Source organism: Rattus norvegicus, chromosome 13, assembly GCF_036323735.1.
Source record: "Rattus norvegicus strain BN/NHsdMcwi chromosome 13, GRCr8, whole genome shotgun sequence".
NCBI classification, from domain to species: Eukaryota; Metazoa; Chordata; class Mammalia; order Rodentia; family Muridae; genus Rattus; species Rattus norvegicus.
The window spans coordinates 48,819,487-48,839,703 of record NC_086031.1 but is presented as its reverse complement, the minus strand read 5'-3'; the positions used below and the strand labels follow the sequence as shown (position 1 = coordinate 48,839,703).

Here is a 20,217-nt window from a genome sequence, read left to right as displayed (position 1 = left end):
TTATGTTCAGCGTCATTAAGTAATTCCCATCAGCACTGTCCATCTCCAGAATGGTCTTCGTTTTTCCAAACTGACTCTGTATTCATTAAACAACCACTCTATGCAAAAAAAAAAAGCAATATTCCATTTTCTCTCTTTATGAGTTTGACTGCTTTATGAATCATATAAATGAAGTCACATGGCATGTGTCTCCCCCGTTTGGCTCACTTCTCCTAACAGTGCTATGTTCATTCATGTTGTCCATGTCTTAAGTCTGTATGTGTATGCCACAGTTTGTTTATCATTCACTTTTAGTGGACACATGGCTCCCAAAATAAACCACCTTGTAAATGGCTGTCCACACATCTCCAGACCCTGCTTTCAGTCCTCTGTGGCTATACGAAGACGCTGAGCGCTTTCTCTTTGCTGTCCTCATAGGTCTTATCTGACAGACTGTTCTTACATGTTTTAAATTATTTATGAAGAAACAGGAAAACATATCTAGAGAATAATATATAATTAAAAGTGGAAGAGGCAAAGATGCACAAGTGTCTTGTAATGAAAGCAAACATGGTGGGCACACTGGTGATCCCAGCATTTGGAAGTTAGTAAGAGCAGGAGTTGAAAGCCAGGCTCAACTATGTGGTAGTTAAGAGGTCAGCCTGGGCTACATACAAAGGAAGGGAGGGAGGGAGGGAGGGAGAAGGAAGGAAGGAAGGAAGGAAGGAAGGAAGGAAGGAAGGAAGGAAGGAAAGGGAAGGAAGGAAGGAAGGAAGGGAGGGAGGAAAGGGAAGGAAGGAAGGGAGGGAGGAAGGGAGGAAAGGGAAGGAAGGAAGGAAGGGAGGAAAGGGAAGGAAGGAAGGGAGGAAGGGAGGAAAGGGAAGGAAGAAAGGAAGGAAAGGGAGGAAGGAAGGAAAGGGAAGGAAGGAAGGGAGGAAAGGGAAGGAAGGAAGGAAGGGAGGAAGGGAGGAAAGGGAAGGAAGGAAGGGAGGAAGGGAGGAAAGGGAAGGAAGGAAGGAAGGGAGGAAAGGGAAGGAAGGGAGGAAGGGAGGAAAGGGAAGGAAGGAAAGAAGGAAGGAAGGAAGGAAGGAAGGGGAGGAAGGGAGGAAAGGGAAGGAAGGAAGGAAGGGAGGGAGGAAAGGGAAGGAAGGAAGGAAAGGGAAGGAAGGAAGGGAGGAAAGGGAAGGAAGGAAGGAAGGAAGGAAGGGAAAAGGAGAGAAATTTTGTAGAAAAAGACTCAGTAGAGAGAGCCAAGGTCCACATAAGAACTAGGAAGGATCTTCAGACTCCTCAGAATGTATACATGACCTTTGAAAATATTTTATTATTTTTTAAAGAGATACAGGGTCCACAGAAGAAAAATTATCAGAAAGTAAGCATCCAGTTCTTTGCTGTGGTAGATGCCCCAGTCTCTGCCTGCTCCCTAGGTCTCATTGCCCTTAGTTTCCTCCCACTGCCTCATCTTTGCTAAACTGCTGATAGACACCTGCACCATCCCGACCTCCTGTTTCTGAGTCTTTGGACAGACCCCTTTAGCCACAATGCCTTTTACCCTCACAGCCTTCCAAGGAAGCTCTTGCTGAGGTCAGAGGACAACTTCGTGTGTTAGTCATTGCCTTCTGGAACTGAGCAGGGTCTCTTGCTTACTGCTGATCAGAGCAGTGAACTTGCTTTATGAGCATCTGTCCTTCCTCACAGTCTGTGCTTCCCATTTCCCCATAGGTGTGCTTACCTGGGTCTGTGGATCCAAACTCTGGTCCTCTCGCTCATTCATCCACCGAGCTGTCTCCTCATGTCCTAGGGTTTCTATCTTAATGTGTACACAATATCTTACAATCATCCATTTTTTCATGTAATTTCTGATAGATGAAACGTTTCTTGAAACGTCTTGAGCTAGGTTAACAGTTACGAGCACTTACTGCCCTTGCAGAGAACCCAGGTTCAGTTCCCGGTGTCTAAAGAGTGGCTTACAACCACCTGTAACTCGAGTTCCAGAAGATCCAACACCCACTCTGGCTTCTTCTGTAGGCTCCAGTATGCACATGGTGGATATCAACATCCCCCTAACCTCTCCCCCTCCTCTTCTATATGGGTGTTCCCCTCCCCATCCTCCCCCCATTACCGCCCTCCCCGCAACAATCACGTTCACTGGGGGTTCAGTCTTGGCAGGACCAAGGGCTTCCCCTTCCACTGGTGCTCTTACTAGGCTATTCATTGCTACCTATGAGGTCAGAGTCCAGGGTCAGTCCATTTATAGTCTTTGGGTAGTGGCTTAGTCCCTGGACGCTCTGGTTGGTTAGCATTGTTGTTCATATGGGGTCTCGAGCCCCTTCAAGCTCTTTCAGTCCTTTCTCTGATTCCTTCAATGGGGGTCCCGTTCTCAGTTCAGTGGTTTGCTGCTGGCATTCGCCTATGTATTTGCTGTATTCTGGCTATGTCTCTCAGGAGAAAGCTACATCTGGTTCCTGTCAGCCTGCACTTCTTTGCTTCATCCATCTTATCTAGTTTGGTAGCTATATCTATATATGTATGGGCCACATGTGGGGCAGGCTCTGAATGGGTGTTCCTTCAGCCTCTGTTCTACACTTTGCCTCCCTATTCCCTCCCAAGGGTATTCTTGTTCCCCTTTTAAAGAAGGAGTGCAGCATTAGCATTTTGGTCATCCTTGAGTTTCATGTGTTCTGTGCATCTAGGGTAATTTGAGCATTTGGGCTAATAGCCACTTATCAATGAATGCATACCATGTGTGTTGTTCTGTGATTGGGTTATCTCACTCAGGATGATATTTTCCAGTTCCATCCATTTGCCTATGAATTTCATAAAGTCATTATTTTTGATAGCTGAGTAATATTCCATTGTGTAGATGTTTCACATTTTCTGTATTCATTCCTCTGTTGAAAGGCATCTGGGTTCTTTCCAGCTTCTGGCTATTATAAATAAGGCTGCTATGAACATAGTGGAGCATGTGTCTTTGTTGTATGTTGGAGCATCTTTTGGGTATATGCCTAAGAGAGGTATAACTGGGTCCTCAGGTAGTGCAATGTCTAATTTTCTGAGGAACCTCCAAACTGATTTCCAGAATGGTTTTACTAGTCTGCAATCCTACCAACAATGGAGGAGTGTTCCTCTTTCTCCACATTCTCACCAGCATCTGCTGTTGCCGGAGTTTTTGATTTTAGCCATTCTGACTGGTGTGAGGTAGAATCTCAGAGTTGTTAAACCAGGTTTTAAAAGTTTGGTTTTATTCTAGAAATCAGTCTAGAGGTTCCTCAGAAAATTGGACATTGAACTACCTGAGGACCCAGCTATACCTCTCTTGGGCATATACATATACAGCCACCCAATTAGACAAGATGGATGAAGCAAAGAAGTGCAGGCCAACAGTTATCGGATATAGATCTCTCCTGAGAGACACAGCCAGAATACAGCAAATACATAGGCGAATGCCAGCAACAAACCACTGATCTGAGAACGGGACCCCCGTTGAAGGAATCAGAGAAAGGACTGGAAGAGCTTGAAGGGGCTCGAGACCCATATGAACAACAATGCCAACCAACCAGAGCTTCCAGGGACTAAGCCACTACCCAAAGACTATACATGGACTGACCCTGGGCTCCAACCTCATAGGTAGAAATGAATAGTCTAGTAAGAGCACCAGTGGAAGGGGAAGCCGTTGGTCCTGCCAAGACTGAACACCTAGTGAACATGATTGTTGGGGGGATGGTGGTAATGGGGGGAGGATGGGGAAGGGAAGCCCATATAGAAGGGGAGGGGAATAACAATTGAAATGTAAATAAGAAATACTCAAGTTAATAAAGACAAAAAAAAGTTTGGTTTTTTCAGTATTTACTGCTCAGAGGGTAACCATTTGATCTGGAGAGGGGGTAAAGTGCACTTCAATGACTGAGCAGGTTGGTATGGATCAAGTACATCTGTAACAGTGGATATCACTGTTGGCCTATTTTTGGAAGACCAAGGTAGGAAAGCTAAAGTATTAGCTCAGAGCGTACACATATTTAGGTCTGAGTTCCCCATACACCTTATTTTAAACACATGTTGCTAGAAATGACCCTCTGTTGGGAGATTCATTTGGGTTGTTTTGAGGGCATCAGTTTCCCTGCTCAAGAATTCTGTGTGTTAATGTGAAACTGTCTTTACCACCCGATATTTTCCCAGGGTGTTACCCTAACAGACCTCCAAGAGGCAGAAAAGACTTTCAGCCGATCGAGGGCAGAGAGACAAGCGCAGGAACAGCCTGGTGAGAAGCTTGAAGATTCTGGTGAACTTGAAGGGAGCACCAAGAAGCAGGAACCGTCAGCAGCCCCAACAAAGGAAGCTGGCGAGGGCCAGCAACCTTGGGGCAGAAGTCTGGATGAAGAGGTGAGCTCTTTTTGCCAGCATGCTCTGCCCCACAAGCACAATAATTTGGTGAACCTTCATCAGTGGTGGCTTAAGGGCTATTCTGCCTTGAAGTAAACAATTCCTGAAAGCCACTGTGTGTTTATAGCTGTCTTTGGTGCAGGCCTGTTTAGCTGAAAAAAACCAAAGGACTTCAGTTCTTCAAGTTATCACTTTTCTCCTCGTAGTTAACAATGCTTTTGAGTGGATGTCTTACTATTCTTTACAGAGAGGATATAGAGTAATAAGATGCAAATTAAGAGATAAGTGTTTTTATGCCAGACACTGTTTCAAGCATTTAAAATAGATTAATTGGTGTAATCCTCAGGAGACCCCTCTGAGATTTGATACTAGTATTCCTGTTTATAAATGAGGAAATTGAGTCCTACTGGCTGAGTAACTTACCTTCACTCTACACATGGAGTAGTCGACCAGTAAGGGTTGGAATATGGCAGTCTGCCCATGGAGCTTGTTTGACACTAATGCTTGTTTCCTAAATACCTGGGAGTTACCATCTGTGTGGACATGTGTCTAGGGGAGGAAACATTCGAAGAGAGGGCCAACATGCTCCTGGTCTCCGTGGCAACTGTTTTCCCTGTCATTGTCATCAGCACTCCTTCTCTCTCAGAAGTGTCCTGATGTGGGCTCCGAGTGACTGTTAGTTACTGTAGCGACTAGAAGCAGCTGTCTCACTTGTTGGTGCTCTGAGTGCTAGGTCCTGTGAACTGAGAGTGCCATGCATTTCGTTGTTCTGTTAAGTTATTGTTTACTGAGTACTGGTTCTCAGGTGGAGTTCAGGTGCCTAATACACATTGTCTAACTAGCCCCTCACCATCCTGGCTGAGGATGGCTTATCCCTATTTTACAGATGAGGAGGCTGAGGCCAGAGAAGTTAACTTTTGTTCACACAGTTACTGCCTACTGAGGATAGACATTTAGCCAAGTTCTATCTCATTCCAAAACTTTTTTACTTTATTGTTTCTGTCTTTATAGTTTATAAATTTAAAGGTATATAACCTCCACATTGTGAACCTAGAAGAATCTCCAGTTAACTGTTTTAACTCTTAAAAACAAAAATTCCAGGGGAACCAGAAATTTTTTTAGTTTCAGGAATGTAGTTCGGTGGTCTAGCCTTGCCTAGTATGTGCCAGGCCTTGGTTTGATGTCTAAAATTCGAAAGGAAAAGAGCTTTTCAGTGAGTCATGTGGCATGTCAGTGGATCATCCGATGATTTCTATCTGTCCTCCTCAGGCTTTCACTCACCCTTGTTCCCTCCCTCACACTCCTGAGCTCTTTATTTCCCACGTCCTCTGCCTTTGAGCACTCCATCTTTAAAACACCATTGCTCTTCCCATTTTCAAGATCAAGGGAATTTTTATTAACACTGACCTATTTAGTGCCTTTGGTCATTTTGGCAACAGTGTCTGAGGCTGCTGTTTGCTGACCACTTACTACCAATGCAGCTGATGGATACTGACTGAACGTCACCTGGTAATAAGTTGCTGAATATGGAAGGGCCCCATTTTGAGGACCCTTACTGTGTTTATCCTTTGAACTTGACCCCTAACATCTCATCCTATGAATTATTTCCAGCCTATTTATCATCGCCTAAGGTGTCCAACTCAGCCAGACAAACTCACGGCACCAGTTTCTCCTTCTGCGTCAAGACCCTCACTATACACTGGTTCTCAGCTACTGCACACAAGTAGAGCTTCAGTCCCTGACCCAGAGGCCACCACAAACACCACAGCGGCAAAGGAAATGGACACGAGTGGTATGTACAGTTTCTGAAGTTACTCTCAGAGTGCATGGCCCAGGGGTTTTTTTGTTTTTTTGTTTTTTCTTTTCTTTTTTTTTTTGGAGCTGGGGACCGAACCCAGGGCCTTGCGCTTGCTAGGCAAGTGCTCTACCACTGAGCTAAATCCCCAACCCCATGGCCCAGGTTTTTAAGATCCACATTGTGTGTTATCTTTGAGCAGAGAAAGAAGAAGCTGATTTGGATGATCAGTCCTCCAACAGGCTGTCTGTCCGTGAGAGGAGACGACTTAGAGATCGGCGAAGAGGCACAGGCATTAATTTCTGGACAAAGGACGTAAGTACATCAGTCTGCATGGGGCACACCATATCACCTGTGGCTCCCTACCTTCCCATAGAGAGCAAAAGAAAGAACACCATGTGATGCTGTGACTCTCGAAGAGATGGCAAAGAACTTTTACTAAGACAAGAGAAGACTCTGCAAGCATGGGACTCATTCAGTGTATCTCTGCTAAATGCCCAGAGCAGTGCTAAGCACAAAGGAGACACTGTAACTGATAAAGGATTTTGAAAGCTGGAAATTTGCAACTACCATGCTAACAAGTGGATAAATTTGGCAAGTTTTAGCAGTCTTCTTTAAAAGTCCCTGAGAGTCATGTAGTCAACAGTATCTTAAGGCCACCTATAAACCAAGATTCTAACTATTCTAGGATAATACAATTTTGAACGGGGGGCTAGAGAGATGACTCCTTGGATTAGAGCACGTGTTGCTCTTTCAGAAGAACCAGGTTCAATTCTCAGTACCCACATGGTGGCTCACAGCCATCAATAACCCCAGTTCCAGGGATCCAGGCACACACATGGTACATTTACTTATATGCTGGCAAAACATTCAGATGTATAAAGCAAATGTATCCTTTTGGAATTTTTTTAGGAAAAAAATAGTTCAAAAACATTTCAAAGGGCTTAAAATCTATAAGTTGACACTAATTTATCTTACTAAGGTTTACCTTTCTGGAGGTAAAGGATCAAATTATAGAAAGCCGGTCACCACTTACTGACCACAAACACACACAGTACCTTAATGCACTCCTGCCGTAGCTGCATCCAGTCTTCCATTCAAGCCTGCTGCTAGCATTTTTAAGCCAAATGGCCAGCATCCTAACCCAGAGGCCCCTGGTTCCTAATGACCAATTTGAAAGTTAGGTAAAACTATAAATACAACACAAGAAATATAATAGTATAGTCATCCATTTCAAACTATCTTTTAGCAAAGATACATTTCCTTGTCTTAGGACTGAATTCATAGTGTTCGGTTTTGCTTTTGTCGGTGGGGTTTGAACTTAGGGCCCTGCACACGCTAGACAGACACTCTTCTAATAAGCTGCATCTTCAGACCGTAGGCTGATGACTTTTGACAGAGTGAAATGAAGTCTTGCTTTCTGAAAATTACCTTTTTCTTGCCCTATTTGGTTCAACATTTATTACCACAGTGATGCTTCTACGTCCCCTGCCTGTGGCAGGTGTTGAAGGTGGCAGTGGTGGTGTCACTTGGCTTTCAGTGTCATTGCCCACATTTGAAAGGCCAGGAAGTAGCCTTTCAAATAATGGGTAGGACTGACCTTGCTGTTTTCAGAGGTCTGTGACTCTGATCCCTGTGGTTTTCCTCCTTTCCATTTCAGGAGGATGAAACAGATGTCTCTGAAGAGGTCAAAGAAGCATGGGTAAGTGACCGAGCAGTGGCACACAGTCCCTTCAGGGCTGGCCTGCTCTGCGGCACACAGTGTTAGGAGATGAGCAGATGTGGGCATGCGTGTGTTGAGGGTGAAGATGAGCGTTCCTCTGAGAAGTGAGGCAGGCCTCTCGCTGGTGCTGCTCTTTCCTAGGCTGTGGCACTGCTCACCCTCTTGAACAGCTTTCTAGTATTTGGCTGTGCTAGCTGCCAGCCGTCTGCCCTGATACAGGCTCTGCTCTCTTCTCTCTTGACTACTACTAGATAGGATAAAGTTCTTAAAAACTGTTGGAAGAAAAGAAAAACGTGATCCAAGTTTAATGGTTCTCCAACAGAAGAACATAAATATCGAGAGCATAGCATTTGAGGCCATTTAAAGGTTATTTATATTTGTCTTTGAGTAAGGGTGAGCCCCTCACCTCTTTTGTAGCTTGACCTTTTGTAACTCTGCACTACCTATCTGAGCTACTTTTATACCTCAGAAACACTGAAGTATTGTTTACAGGAAAGAGGGAGTTTGGTTTTGGTAAACATTTATACAAACCCATGTCCTTTGCTTTTCAAAGCATATAAAATTATAGCCTTCTATCACCATGCAGTCTAGTATTGTACATTTATTCTCAGTAAATTGAATGATCTTTACAGAAAATCAACTAGCTCGTTTTTACCAATATAGGCATAGGAGTAAATCATAATTGTTCTATCTAAATAGTTAAGATCCCAAGCAGTAGTAGTATGGTGGTATGTGCTTACAATCCCTTGTGAGTCTGTGGTAGGAAGATCACAAGGTTCTTGGTTTTGGGGGTGTGTGTGTGTGTGTGTGTGTGTGTGTGTGTGTGTGTGTTGGGATAGGTGTAGATGCATTTGTATATGTATGCACAGGTTGTATGGGATCAAAGGCGTCCACCTTAATGTTTGCAAAAGGATTTCTAACCGAACCTGGAGCTCATTAATTGCTCGAGACTGGCTGCTTAACAAATTTTATGAATCCTTCTGAATTCTACCTGCCAAGTGCAGGGATTATAGACATACAGTGCTATGTCTGGCCTTTTTATATAGGCACTAAAATCCCGAACTCAGGTCTACTTTACCATTTAAGCCATCTCTAGCTCCTGTATGGCAAATTTAAGGCCAGAATGGACTACATGGTGAGACCTTGTCTCAAATGGGAAGGGGAGGGGTAATTAATGATAATATAGGTAAGAATTGTCTACCTTGATTGATGTTGAAACTATGTTACAAAGATGAATTGTGTTGTTTAGAAATAACACAGAAAAATTCGTTGGAGCCTGTGTGTGTGTGTGTGTATGTGCACGCATGAGACTGTGCATGTATGCCAGCAACTTTCTTCTTTAAGGGATTTGGAAAGGCTTTAGAGGCAGAAAGTTTTCCTTGGGGAACTGTGCTTAAACGGAATCTGAGTAATAGATTACAAATCCCCATAGGGTTAGCACAGGTTGTCAAGATCCTAGGAATTACAGGGCAGATTTTGTTGTCATAGAATGTCTTTTGCCAGTAAAAAAAAAAAATCTCTGTAGTAAACTTCTTGGCACTGGAAAATCTTAGCCTAGGGTATGTACATGAAGTAAGAAGAATTAAAAGTGATCTTGATACAGTGCTTAGAGAATCTCTTTTAGGGAAACTCCTCTCAGGGAATTTCATTTTAAGACTGTTGAATTAAATTCACGGAGCAGACTTTGTGGTCTGTGTAGAAAAGCATGGTCTGTTAAGCTTGACACAAGTTCTTTGTCAGGTAAAGAATTTCCATGTATCCAACCGTTTGTGGCATCTCCTAGTGTTTCCCATATGTCAGGTAGACTCCAGTGTTAATCTAAGCAAACAATACCTCTAGCTGGGTGCCTAGGTGTCTTAGTGAGTGTTTCCATTCCTGGCAACAGACACCATGTCCAAGGCAGCTCTTACAAGGACAACATTTCATTGGGGCTGGCTTACAGATTCAGAGGTTGAGTCCATTATCATCATGGCAGGAAGCATGGCAGTGTCCAAGCAGGCATGGTGCTGGGGGAACTGAGAGTTCTACATCTTCATCCAAAGGAAGGCAGGAGCAGACTGCCTCCAGGCAGCTAGGAGGAGGGTCTCAAAGCCCACCCCCACAGTGATGCACTTCCAACAAGGCCGCATCTCCTAATAGTGCCTACTCCCTGAGCCAAGCATGTTCAAACCACCACACTAAGGTTGGCCCAAGCATTTGCCAAGAGGTGCCATTCCCCAGCACTACCTGGAGTTCTGCAAAGGAAAGGCTGCTGCTGAGTCAGCCTAGGTGAGGCTGCTTTTAAAAACAGTCTCATTTTGCATCTTCCCTTATGTGTTATCTTTTCTCCATCCTAGTTCATTCTTTGCTAATTCTAGTCGGCATTATCCATATGGGCCCACAGAAAAAAATACTTAGTAATGCCCAGGGTAAATTGTTACAGTTCTACCTTAGGATAGTCAGTAATCTAATGACTCTTAGGACCATGCTCTCTTTCCTATAACATATCGTCCCTCCATTAAGTAGTAAAACTGGCTCGGCTCTACAGAATCCAATGTGCTAGTCAAAAGAGAGCCTGGCTGCTGAGGTGTCCTTGTTGCTAATCAGTGTGGATACTGCTGAGACGTCAGGGCAGTTCTTTCCTCGGTGACTTTGGTTCAGTGAAACTGTATCTGCTGTAAGGCTGTACCAGCACCTCTCTTCCCCTCTCTTTCTCTCTCTTCCTTTCTCTTCCCCTCTCTTCCCCTCTTCCCCTCTCTTCCCCTCTCTTCCCCTCTTCCCCTCTCTTCCCCTCTCTTCCCCTCTTCCCCTCTCTTCCCCTCTCTTCCCCTCTTCCCCTCTCTTCCCCTCTTCCCCTCTCTTCCCCTCTTCCCCTCTCTTCCCCTCTCTTCCCCTCTCTCTCTTCCTCTCTCTTCCTCTCTCTTTCTCTCTCTTCCTTTCTCTTCCCCTCTCTTCCCCTCTCTTCCCTTCTTCCCCTCTCTTCCCCTCTTCCCCTCTCTTCCCCTCTCTTCCTCTATTCCCCTCTTCCCCTCTCTTCCCCTCTCTCTCTTCCTCTCTCCTTCTCTCTCTCCCTCTCTCTTCCTCTCTTCTTTCTCTCCCTCTCTTCCCCTCTCTTTCCTTCTCTTCCTCTCTTTCTTTCTCTCTTCCTCTCCCTCTCTCCTTCTCTCTCTCCCTCTCTTCCCCCCTCTCTCCCTCTCTCTCCCTCTCTCTTCCTCTAGTGGCAATACTTATTGTTTTTAAGGTTGACTCCCCCCAAGACTCGGACATCTATTTGTCAACTGAAATATCACTTATAGCTAATAAAATATATAAATGTAAAATGTACCATTTTGAGAATCTTGACCTGCATCTGCCAATGTAGCTACCACCTGGCAAGATATGTAATCTTCATCACCTCATAAAGTTCTCTGTTGTCTCTTTTCAGTCAATTCTTTGATCTAAAAGACAACCATTTTTCTGATTTTTCACTATAATTTTTTATGGACTAATTCAGCGATATTTAATTTTAAGAAACAAACTTCAGTAGTTATTATCTCTACCATATGTCTCCACTTGGGATTAGAGCAAAATGGTTGGGGATTTAGCTCGGTTGGGGATTTAGCTCAGTGGATTTAGGCCCTGTGTTCAGTCCCCAGCTCCAGAAAAAACAAAAAAACAAAAAAACCCCCTGCACTTAGATTAATTCTGCCATTACAGAAATGATTCCCAATATATATGATTCTTTCCTCTCTTCTTAAATATTTCAGAAGATTCCTTAGTGTCTGACCACCTGCAAGTAACAATGGTGTGGCTAAGAAGGTCGTCCGTGTAACCTGAGCTCTGCTGGCATCACTAAAATCCTTCTCCTCTTTTAAGTACTTATTACATTATAATCAAGATTTATTTACATGAGATTCATAGCCAAGAACAGCACAGATATTTTCTCACAGACAGAGTAGATGAAGAAGACAGTCACATATTGTTGTTCTTGTGTCTGTAAAGAACACAGTAAGAAGTCTACAGACCTTGCTTAAGCTTAGTAGAGTAAATGATTATGGTTACAACCAACCCCACTGGTAAATCCACCAGCTAGTGAAACTGACAGACTGTTATCTGAAATCTTAGTTCCTCCTTGACAGATGTGTTTAAGCAATTCTGTTTCACATCTCCATTATGTAATAGGTAGTCTCTGGGAATGTTTAGGTATCTTGTCTTACTAAGTCAAAACCCCTTGAATGTAAATGTTTATATGGATGCCTTTATATTTCAGAGTCTGCTTGATGTTTTCTATACAGCAGTCCTCCTTTATCCACGGAAATGGTTTCCAAGACCCCAGGGGCTGCCTAGAGTTGAAGGTAGAACTGTAGTCTGTGTACTGTGCTTTCTCATACATACCCATGGATTTAACCTACAAGTGGGTCAAGGTAAACAATAATAAAATGGAACATATGTAACTGTACACTGAATAAAATGACTATTATTACTCTCATTTGCAGGACATTACTTAGTAAAATAAGGGTGACTGGAACATAGGCACTGGATCCTAATGTCTTAGATGTTGAGCTGATTGCTAAGAATGCTCTTAACTGACTAGGGGGAATGTGGCAGGTTCTGGACAAAGAAATAGTTCATGTTATAGGCAGGCCAGAACAGGATTGTGTGAGATTTTATCATACTACTCAAAACAATACACAATTTTTTAAATGTATGAATTGGTTAGCCTGGAATTTGCACTTAATATTTTCAGGCAATCTGACTATAAGTAGCTAAACCCAAGGAAACTGCAGAAAAGGTCTGGGTGGCTATTGGGGGTCGTGGGGGGGTGGGGGGGTGGGGGGGCAGGCACTTGAGAGTATCTGCTCTGGATGGAGCAGCCACAGGCACAATGTTTGGATGCTTTCCATCTTTTCCTGTCTTCATCTTTGGCCTGCCTTTTGCTCGCCCTGAAGTTTGCTTGTTTTTCCCATCTGCTCTTGTGGGGCAGTCTGTTTCCCAGCTCAATCCTGAGTATAATTGACTTCATCACTAGAGGGCACAAGTAGTCAGCAGGAAAGATGTCCGTGAGCAGCACAGTGATGCCCTAAAAAGAAGCAGAAACAAAGACAGAGTGCTTTGCTCTAAAGGAATTGTTGAAGAAGCTCATTCAGTATAGTAAAGACATTTGCTTTGTTCTAAAGGAATTGTTGAAGAAGCTCGTTCAGTATAGTAAAGATATTTGCCTTGCAACTTTTTATATCATAGGTTATAAGATAATTCAGAGGTAACTTACTTCAAGAACCTAATCTCACAGTTAAGAAAACTAAGGCCTAAAGATGCTAGTTACTTGGAGACATGAAATCTCTAGGTGACCCTAGCTTGCATCAGAGACATTCTCATGAAACAGTAGTGATACAGACATGAAAATGTGACTTGCACTCCATGCCATACCCTGTTTATCCATTTGGATGTCTACATAGTAGGTTCCATGTTTGAATTGACTTGCTTTTGACCTCCTTGAATAAAGGATCTTACAAAACTTCAAGGCTGTTTAGTGAGTAAGAGTCCCTCCACATAGATCAGTGTCTATTTCTGTCAGGAAGTAAGAATTAACATTCTTTTGTTAGGAAAGTCTACCCCCACCCGTAATTCCCTAAAGATCTTTTAGAAGAATCAGATGATAATCTGCACAAATTCACTGAAACTTTGCCCTTTGCGTGGGCAGTGGAACTGTCTTAATCCTGAATGGAACTAGTAGATTGAACCAACAGCCATTCTTTAAAATGCATCCTTAATTTGTGGATTTGAGGTATTGACCTGTTCTAGATAACTGTTAGCCTGCTAGTGGAGAGATGTGTTGGTTGGGTGCTCTTAAAAGAGGTAAACCATTTAATATAAGCACTCTCCAACTAAGTAAATAAGAGAGTACAACTTAACTTTGCCAGCAAGACTTATTTCTGAATGTTAACAAGAAATAAAAGCCCCAGAAATGTCTGATGCCGACCACTTGGTACTCTGTGCTGCTTCCCTTTCATTGGCTCTTCCTGTTCTTTCTCTAATGCTCTTAGGCACCATTTGTGCCTCAGGCATTTTTCTACATTCTGAGGATACAACAATGAAGAAAATGCAGTGTTCATGGAGAATTTACTATCCAAGAAGAGAGACCTCTAATGAATATGTACTTAAATAAGTGCTAAGTGCTATGGAAAAGCAGAGTAAGGGCTGTGACATGGGAAGCTATGCTGGACATAGGAGGGTAGGGTGAAAGCAGAAAGAACAGCAGTCATGAAGACCCTGAGGCAGGTGTGCCCTGTGTGTTTGAGGACAGGCTGACAACACAAGTGTGGCCACAGCAGAATGAACACAGGGGCAGACAAAATAGATGAAGTCCCTGTAACAGCTTCAGGCTTCATTTGCAGATATGGGTACCTGTTGTAGGTTTTTTTCACACCAGAGTGTTGTGTGTACGTGTTTTATGGTTTCTGCTGCCATATTGAGGAATACTCTCTGAGGGGATACATCAGTTAGGAGGCTGGTTCCACAGTACAGGAAAACTGAAGGAAGGTGGTTTAGGACCAAGCTCATAGGAGAAATATTTTAAGGAGTTACATTCAGGATGCATTTTGAAATTGGAACCACCTAGATTTACTGTTGGTTTGCATATAGTATGAAGAACGAGACATGAAGGCCAACACCAGAGTTAAGTCGTTTCTAAGGAGAGCCTCATAGCTGAAATGGAGAGTGCTGTAGCAAGAACCTGTCTGGCAGAAGAGCAGGCCTCTGCCGTGGAGTTTAGACGTGTTGTGCTTATGGGATCAACTGACATGTTTTACATGGAAATGTTAAGAGAGCACATAAATGTACATCTAGAGTCAGGGTTAGAGGTCCAGGCGGGGTTTCTAAACTTGGATGTCAGTAAACATACAGATCATGTCTAAAACCATGGGATTGGATGCAGTGACCAAGAAAATAACTCCAGAGAAGGACCAAAGACAAAACCCTGGAGCACTCCAAAATTCAAAGCAAGAAGACTGAGAACTATTATGGGAGAACAGTCTTGCCTCTTGACTTTAAGAATATGAGTTCATTTTGCTCTTTTCCAAACTTATAAACAACAATATAATAAGTTGTTTTGGATTTGTTCTTTGCCTTGTTTTTTTACTTGTTTAGTGATATTAACCATAAAATCTGCTTGTCCTTTTTTTTATCAAAGTGGTTTGAAAGAGCTGAATATCCCAGAGACTCCTCTGACACCCTTTGAAATAAAGACCGCAGCTCTCTGCAGGCCTTGTTCAGTGCATTGTGTCTGTCCTTGAGGAGCCCCAAGGGGAAATGCAGATTAAGCCATGAACATTCTTGAGTTGACTCACCTCTTAGTTCCCTTTGCTCTGTCTTAGTTTCTCATTTGTGAAGCTTTTTTTTTTTTTTTTTTTTTTGAGAAACATTCATTTCTAGATGCTACTAAATTCTAAAGTTTGATTTAGTTTGTGCTGGTTCAAATGACCATCATAGCTGAGTTTAGAACGGAACATCTTTAAAGCCATTGAGTTAATCATCTATCTCATTTTGAGGATAACAGGGCCTGTGCAGTGGTGCGGTGATGGCAAACCCATGGTAAAAGAAGAGAACCACTCTCAAAAGTTGTCCTCTGACCCCCACACCTGCACCTCTGACCCCCACACCTGCACCTCTGACACACATACAGAAACTGACTGCATGGTTAAAAAGAAAAAGGTCACAACAGAGGCCTCGAGGTGAACTCAAGCAAAGAAGGCAGCATTCCATTCCCGACTTACACTGTCACACTGCCTTCTGTTGTACGTTAATATCTGTTGTTTACCATGCATCTTGGTCTGCTGACACGCAGGAGAGCAGAAAAGCTGAGTCCAGACCCAGGAACTAAGTTCCCTATGCTTACATTCCAGCTTAACTGCCCCGCTATTTTGGATAAGATGCTTCTCTTTGCTTCAGTGTCCTCATTTATAAACTAAAAATAATTATAGCGCACACTGTTTGGCTTATGTAATAAAAATGAAACCACTACATGTAAGTTACTAATGGTGATTCCTAAATTCCTAAGTCAGTCTAGAACATGACTTTTGGGACTTTCATCAACCTTTAAAACCATGTATTTTAGTTTTCTCCTAGTTTTCCCTTAGGGAAAAAAAATGTGAGAAATAGCCCAGATTCCTCTATAGCTCTAGAGGAACCTTTCATTATTGTTAGGTTAGGTCAGGGCTCACTACAGAGCCCAGGCTGGCGCTTCTACCCTCTTTCCTGTACACTGGGATTATAGACATGCACCATGCCTGGCTTTGAGATATTTTGAAATAGTTTTTAGGAATTGCTGAATTAGCAGGAAAAACATGTGTAGAAAAGAACAGGATCAAATGTTTCAAAATTTCACTCAGAATCCCAAGAGCTTCCAAACAAATCATATGCCTACAAATGTCTCTGTGGGTCAAGCCACCTTGCACTGTTGAGCCCAGAGTACTGACATGTCTTGCTTTTCTTCTGTGGCTTTTCCAGCAGTTCTGTTTATACAGATCTTTACTAGTTTTCTCCTCCCTTCTCTCCAGACAAACTTGTGCTATTTCTCTAATCTCTCATAACTGCTCCTGGCCATTTTCTGGATCTTTCCTCTCAAGCAGAAGTTTTCAGTCTCGTCACTTAATCTGGTGAAGCACCTAGCTCTCTGCCGTTGGACAGTGCCTTGGCCCTTCTCCTTTAGGTAAAGTCCTGGGGCTGTCTGCCTTTTCCTCTCTAGTGGGGCCTGATTGCCTAATAAGGTAAGGTATTTCCCAGGCAAGGCCGTACTGCCGCCTGGAACAATCTCGTGCCTGCGCTTAAAGACACGGTAGGTAAGCTATCAGATAGACCTGGTTATTTATGTAGTAAAGTAATATTTTTATAGGATACCATATAACAACCACAATCTTTTTTTTTCTTGGTAGACTTTTCTCTTGCTTTTAACAGAGTTAAGAGGATAATAAAGTACAGATTTTCTCCACTCAACTTCTTTATCTTTTGATAGATAAGGGAGAGAATAAATACATAAAAGCACCCAGAATGAGAGATTTTGAGATGTCTGGGAAATTTGATAACATGATAATGTTCATAAGATTTTTTAAAAATAGGGATAGATTTATAAGCAATAACTGCTAAGAGCAGCCCTCTGGGAGCCAGTCCTGGGGGTATTGGCAGGCATTCTTTTCGTAGGAGAGCACGCTGTCCTGGACTTGTGTAGTTTGCAGCCGTGGCAGCCTGGGAAGCAGCGTGCCAACCCGTTGCGCCCTGAAGAGCCTTCCCTGGTGGCCGCCGCCGCCCTGACCTGGAGGCATCTTTGCTCTCACTGTGCATCTGTGCAGGTTTTGCAACTGTAGTTTCCTAAAATACTGCAGACTCTAGTTTTCTATATATGGTTTGTGCCTTGCTCTAGCCCAAGCTGCATAAACCATCTCAAGGACAAAGTTCCTTTTGGCATCTTCCTTTTATGAGCTCCATTAATTTTAGGCCATGCCGTTGCCAAGGGCCTCTCAGTAATCAAAACTCAGATGTACTCCTTGGAAACCGGTAGGTTTGGACCCAGTGTTATGCCATGTCAGTGAACTACCCTCTAATCAGAAACCTTTTTACAGATTGAATAAGCCAGCCTTCGAGGTAATCTGTCTGGGTTTTTCCAAAATGTCTTATCCGAAGATTTACCAACTATTAGCAAATGTTAATCAACCTCCTCACCTTTTCTTTTTCCAGTCTGTCTTCTTGCTGCCTCCAGTTGCCTACAAGGCGTTAGTTCTTGTTAGAACCTGTAACTTTCATGGTTTTGTTGGGGGAATACTCATGAGCTTGAAATTCAGAGTAGAGGTTTTTTTTTTTTTTAATGCTTATAAAAAGGTAATACATTTCATTAGAGAAAATTTATGAAGTATGGAAAAGCATAAAACTGGTTCTCAAAAGCAGCAGGGAGCACTTCTTGAGGCAGTTGTAAAGTGCAGTGATTTCAGAGGGCATGATGTTTGGGGACCCTGTGTGCAATTACGGGGAGAAGGCAGAGGTACTGTCCTGTGATGCTCCACGTGAGACAGACTTCCCTAGGAAGTCTTAGAAGAGTCTGAAATTAAAGTCGGTTATATATAAATTCAGTTGGTAGGGGGCAAATCTAAAAATTCAGGCACCACACAAGTTAGAGAGAAACCATACCTAGATGTCCTCACCCCTGATGGCAGTGCCACTGGGAGGCATTTACAAGAAGCTCTGTGTCTGCATTTGACCTCATCCTTATAAGCTTCTTAATTATGTCTTATAGTATTATTGATCCAAGAATTTTATTTATATATATAATCCCCCCTGAATATGTGTGTGTGTGTGTGTGTGTGTGTGTGTGTGTGTGTGTGTGTGTGTGTCTGGTTAAATATCTACTATCAAAATAATGTGTGCATGCTGGTATATATTTCATTATATAGTACTTATTTGTTTTAATATTTTAGTTAAATTTTACAGCTTCATTTCAGAATGGTAAAGGTGAGGGTATTAAAATATTTGTCATAAAAAGCGAATTTCTTCTGCCACAAAGAATAAGAAAAACCTTGTGGCCATATTATTTAGACAGCACTATTAGCCTGCCGATGACCTGGGCTGGAGCTCTGGGTAGTGGCACCTTGCTGCCAAACTGTGAGCCAGCTGATTTTTTTTTTTTTTTTGGTTCTTTCTTTCGGAGCTGGGGACCGAACCCAGGGCCTTGCACTTCCTAGGTAAGCGCTCTACCACTGAGCTAAATCCCCAGCCCCGAGCCAGCTGAATTTAATACCCTGAACCCACATGGCAGAAGAGGCTTGACTCTCTTTCAAGGTGTCCTGTGACTTCCACATGTATGCCATAGTTTGTGGGCTTACACACATACTTACACAGACACACACACACACACACACACACACACACAAAATTAATAAGTAAAGAAGTAAAAACAATTTAAAACACATTTTAATTAAATTCCTCTTTGTATTTTCCCAAAGTGTTTCTATTTTTCAGTCCATATTCAAAACCAACTTAATGTTCTTAAGAAAGGATTATTTTCTACTTGAACATTCCTGAAACCCCATCATTACCACGATGACAGTTTCACAAGGTTGTCTTCAAAGTACTTGGGTTCAAGTCTTTTATCAAAGTAGTCAGTCGTCTGATGGCTTTGATCATAAGCGGCTCCAGAAATAATTGTTCCCCTTTGAGCCGGAGTCTAAGGATCGCCTTGGTTACAAAGGTATTCATTTCTTGTGTTGATAGCACGCTAGAGAGCCTTAACCATGGCTTTGGGTTAACTAATGTTATGTTCTAGCCCAGTGATTGAGGTGGAAAGCTTAGTGTGGGATTTGAAGCCCCTTTTCAGCAAATGGAGTGTTTAGAGATTTGTCCTCCCAGGAATGTTAAACTTGTAGCATTAACAGATGCTACTTGTAGATGTGCTATTTTATTTTAGCCATGACCTAAAAGATTGGATGGTTAAAATGTAAAGACGAGTGGTTATAAGTTACCAGTTTTGATTTTCCTCCTACCATCTTGTTGTCAATGAAGCATATTTAAGAGTTAGGTAACAGGGGTTGGGGATTTAGCTCAGTGGTAGACGCTTGCCTCGAAAGCGGAAGGCCCTGGGTTCAGTCCCCAGCTCCGAAAAAAAGAAAAAAAAAAAAAAAAGAGTTAGGTAACAGTCATTGAGTGGCAGGGATCTCTTAGGCAAACCTGAGTTTCATACCTTAAACTTGATCCTTTAAACTGCGTAAATGTTTACACACAAGTGCCTTAGCAGAGTGGGCTTTAAAAATGTTTGGTGTTTTTTATGTTTTAGAAGTTTTTAAATGTTTCGTTATGCACTTGAACTCTTCTATCTTACACAATGTCCATGGGGTTGGCTACAGAGTGGAAGGAGGTGCCTTTAAAGCTACGTCAGCTTCACCAAGCACCACGTCCATGCCCACAGTCCAGTTACTTGGAGCTGAGGCTGTACTTATTATAGTGTTGGACTCACAGCTCTTAACTATGCTTCTGAAGGCTTTTTACGGTAATAAAAAGAAAAGTAGCATGTTTGGTATTATATCACCAAATAAAACTTTATATTCTAAGGTAGCATTTTACCTAGGAATCCCAAGACTTTGGAAAGAGAAGTGCCAGGTTGGTGAGACTTGGCTGTGTGCTGTGACTGATGAGTCAAGTCAGCCTCTCGTTGGCTCACGTGTCATGTGTGACTGGTTGCTGGCCATTCTGAAGAGTCAACACTGCCTTTCTGAAGTCTGTTGATCAGCACACTTCTAATAAAGGGTCTAGCCTCTTCTACTTTGGGAGACACTTAGCATATGATTACTGCTCAACTCTTGTGACACAGTGGGAAAGCAGTTATATATGTAAGTCAGTGAAA

At 42.7% G+C, this 20,217-nt stretch overlaps 1 protein-coding gene across 11 annotated transcripts in view; it reads left to right on the top strand.

The window, feature by feature from the left end:
- Positions 1 to 20,217, top strand: part of Ppp1r12b (protein phosphatase 1, regulatory subunit 12B) — a 197,678-nt gene that overhangs the window by 109,230 nt on the left and 68,231 nt on the right. For 8 of the 11 annotated variants that reach the window (XM_063272303.1, XM_006249876.5, NM_001107178.4 and 5 more), the window contains 4 exon segments: positions 4,156 to 4,359; positions 5,971 to 6,151; positions 6,357 to 6,469; positions 7,815 to 7,856. In XM_063272303.1, coding sequence (XP_063128373.1) covers positions 4,156 to 4,359; positions 5,971 to 6,151; positions 6,357 to 6,469; positions 7,815 to 7,856 — 540 coding nt within the window. 11 annotated transcript variants of the gene reach the window in all.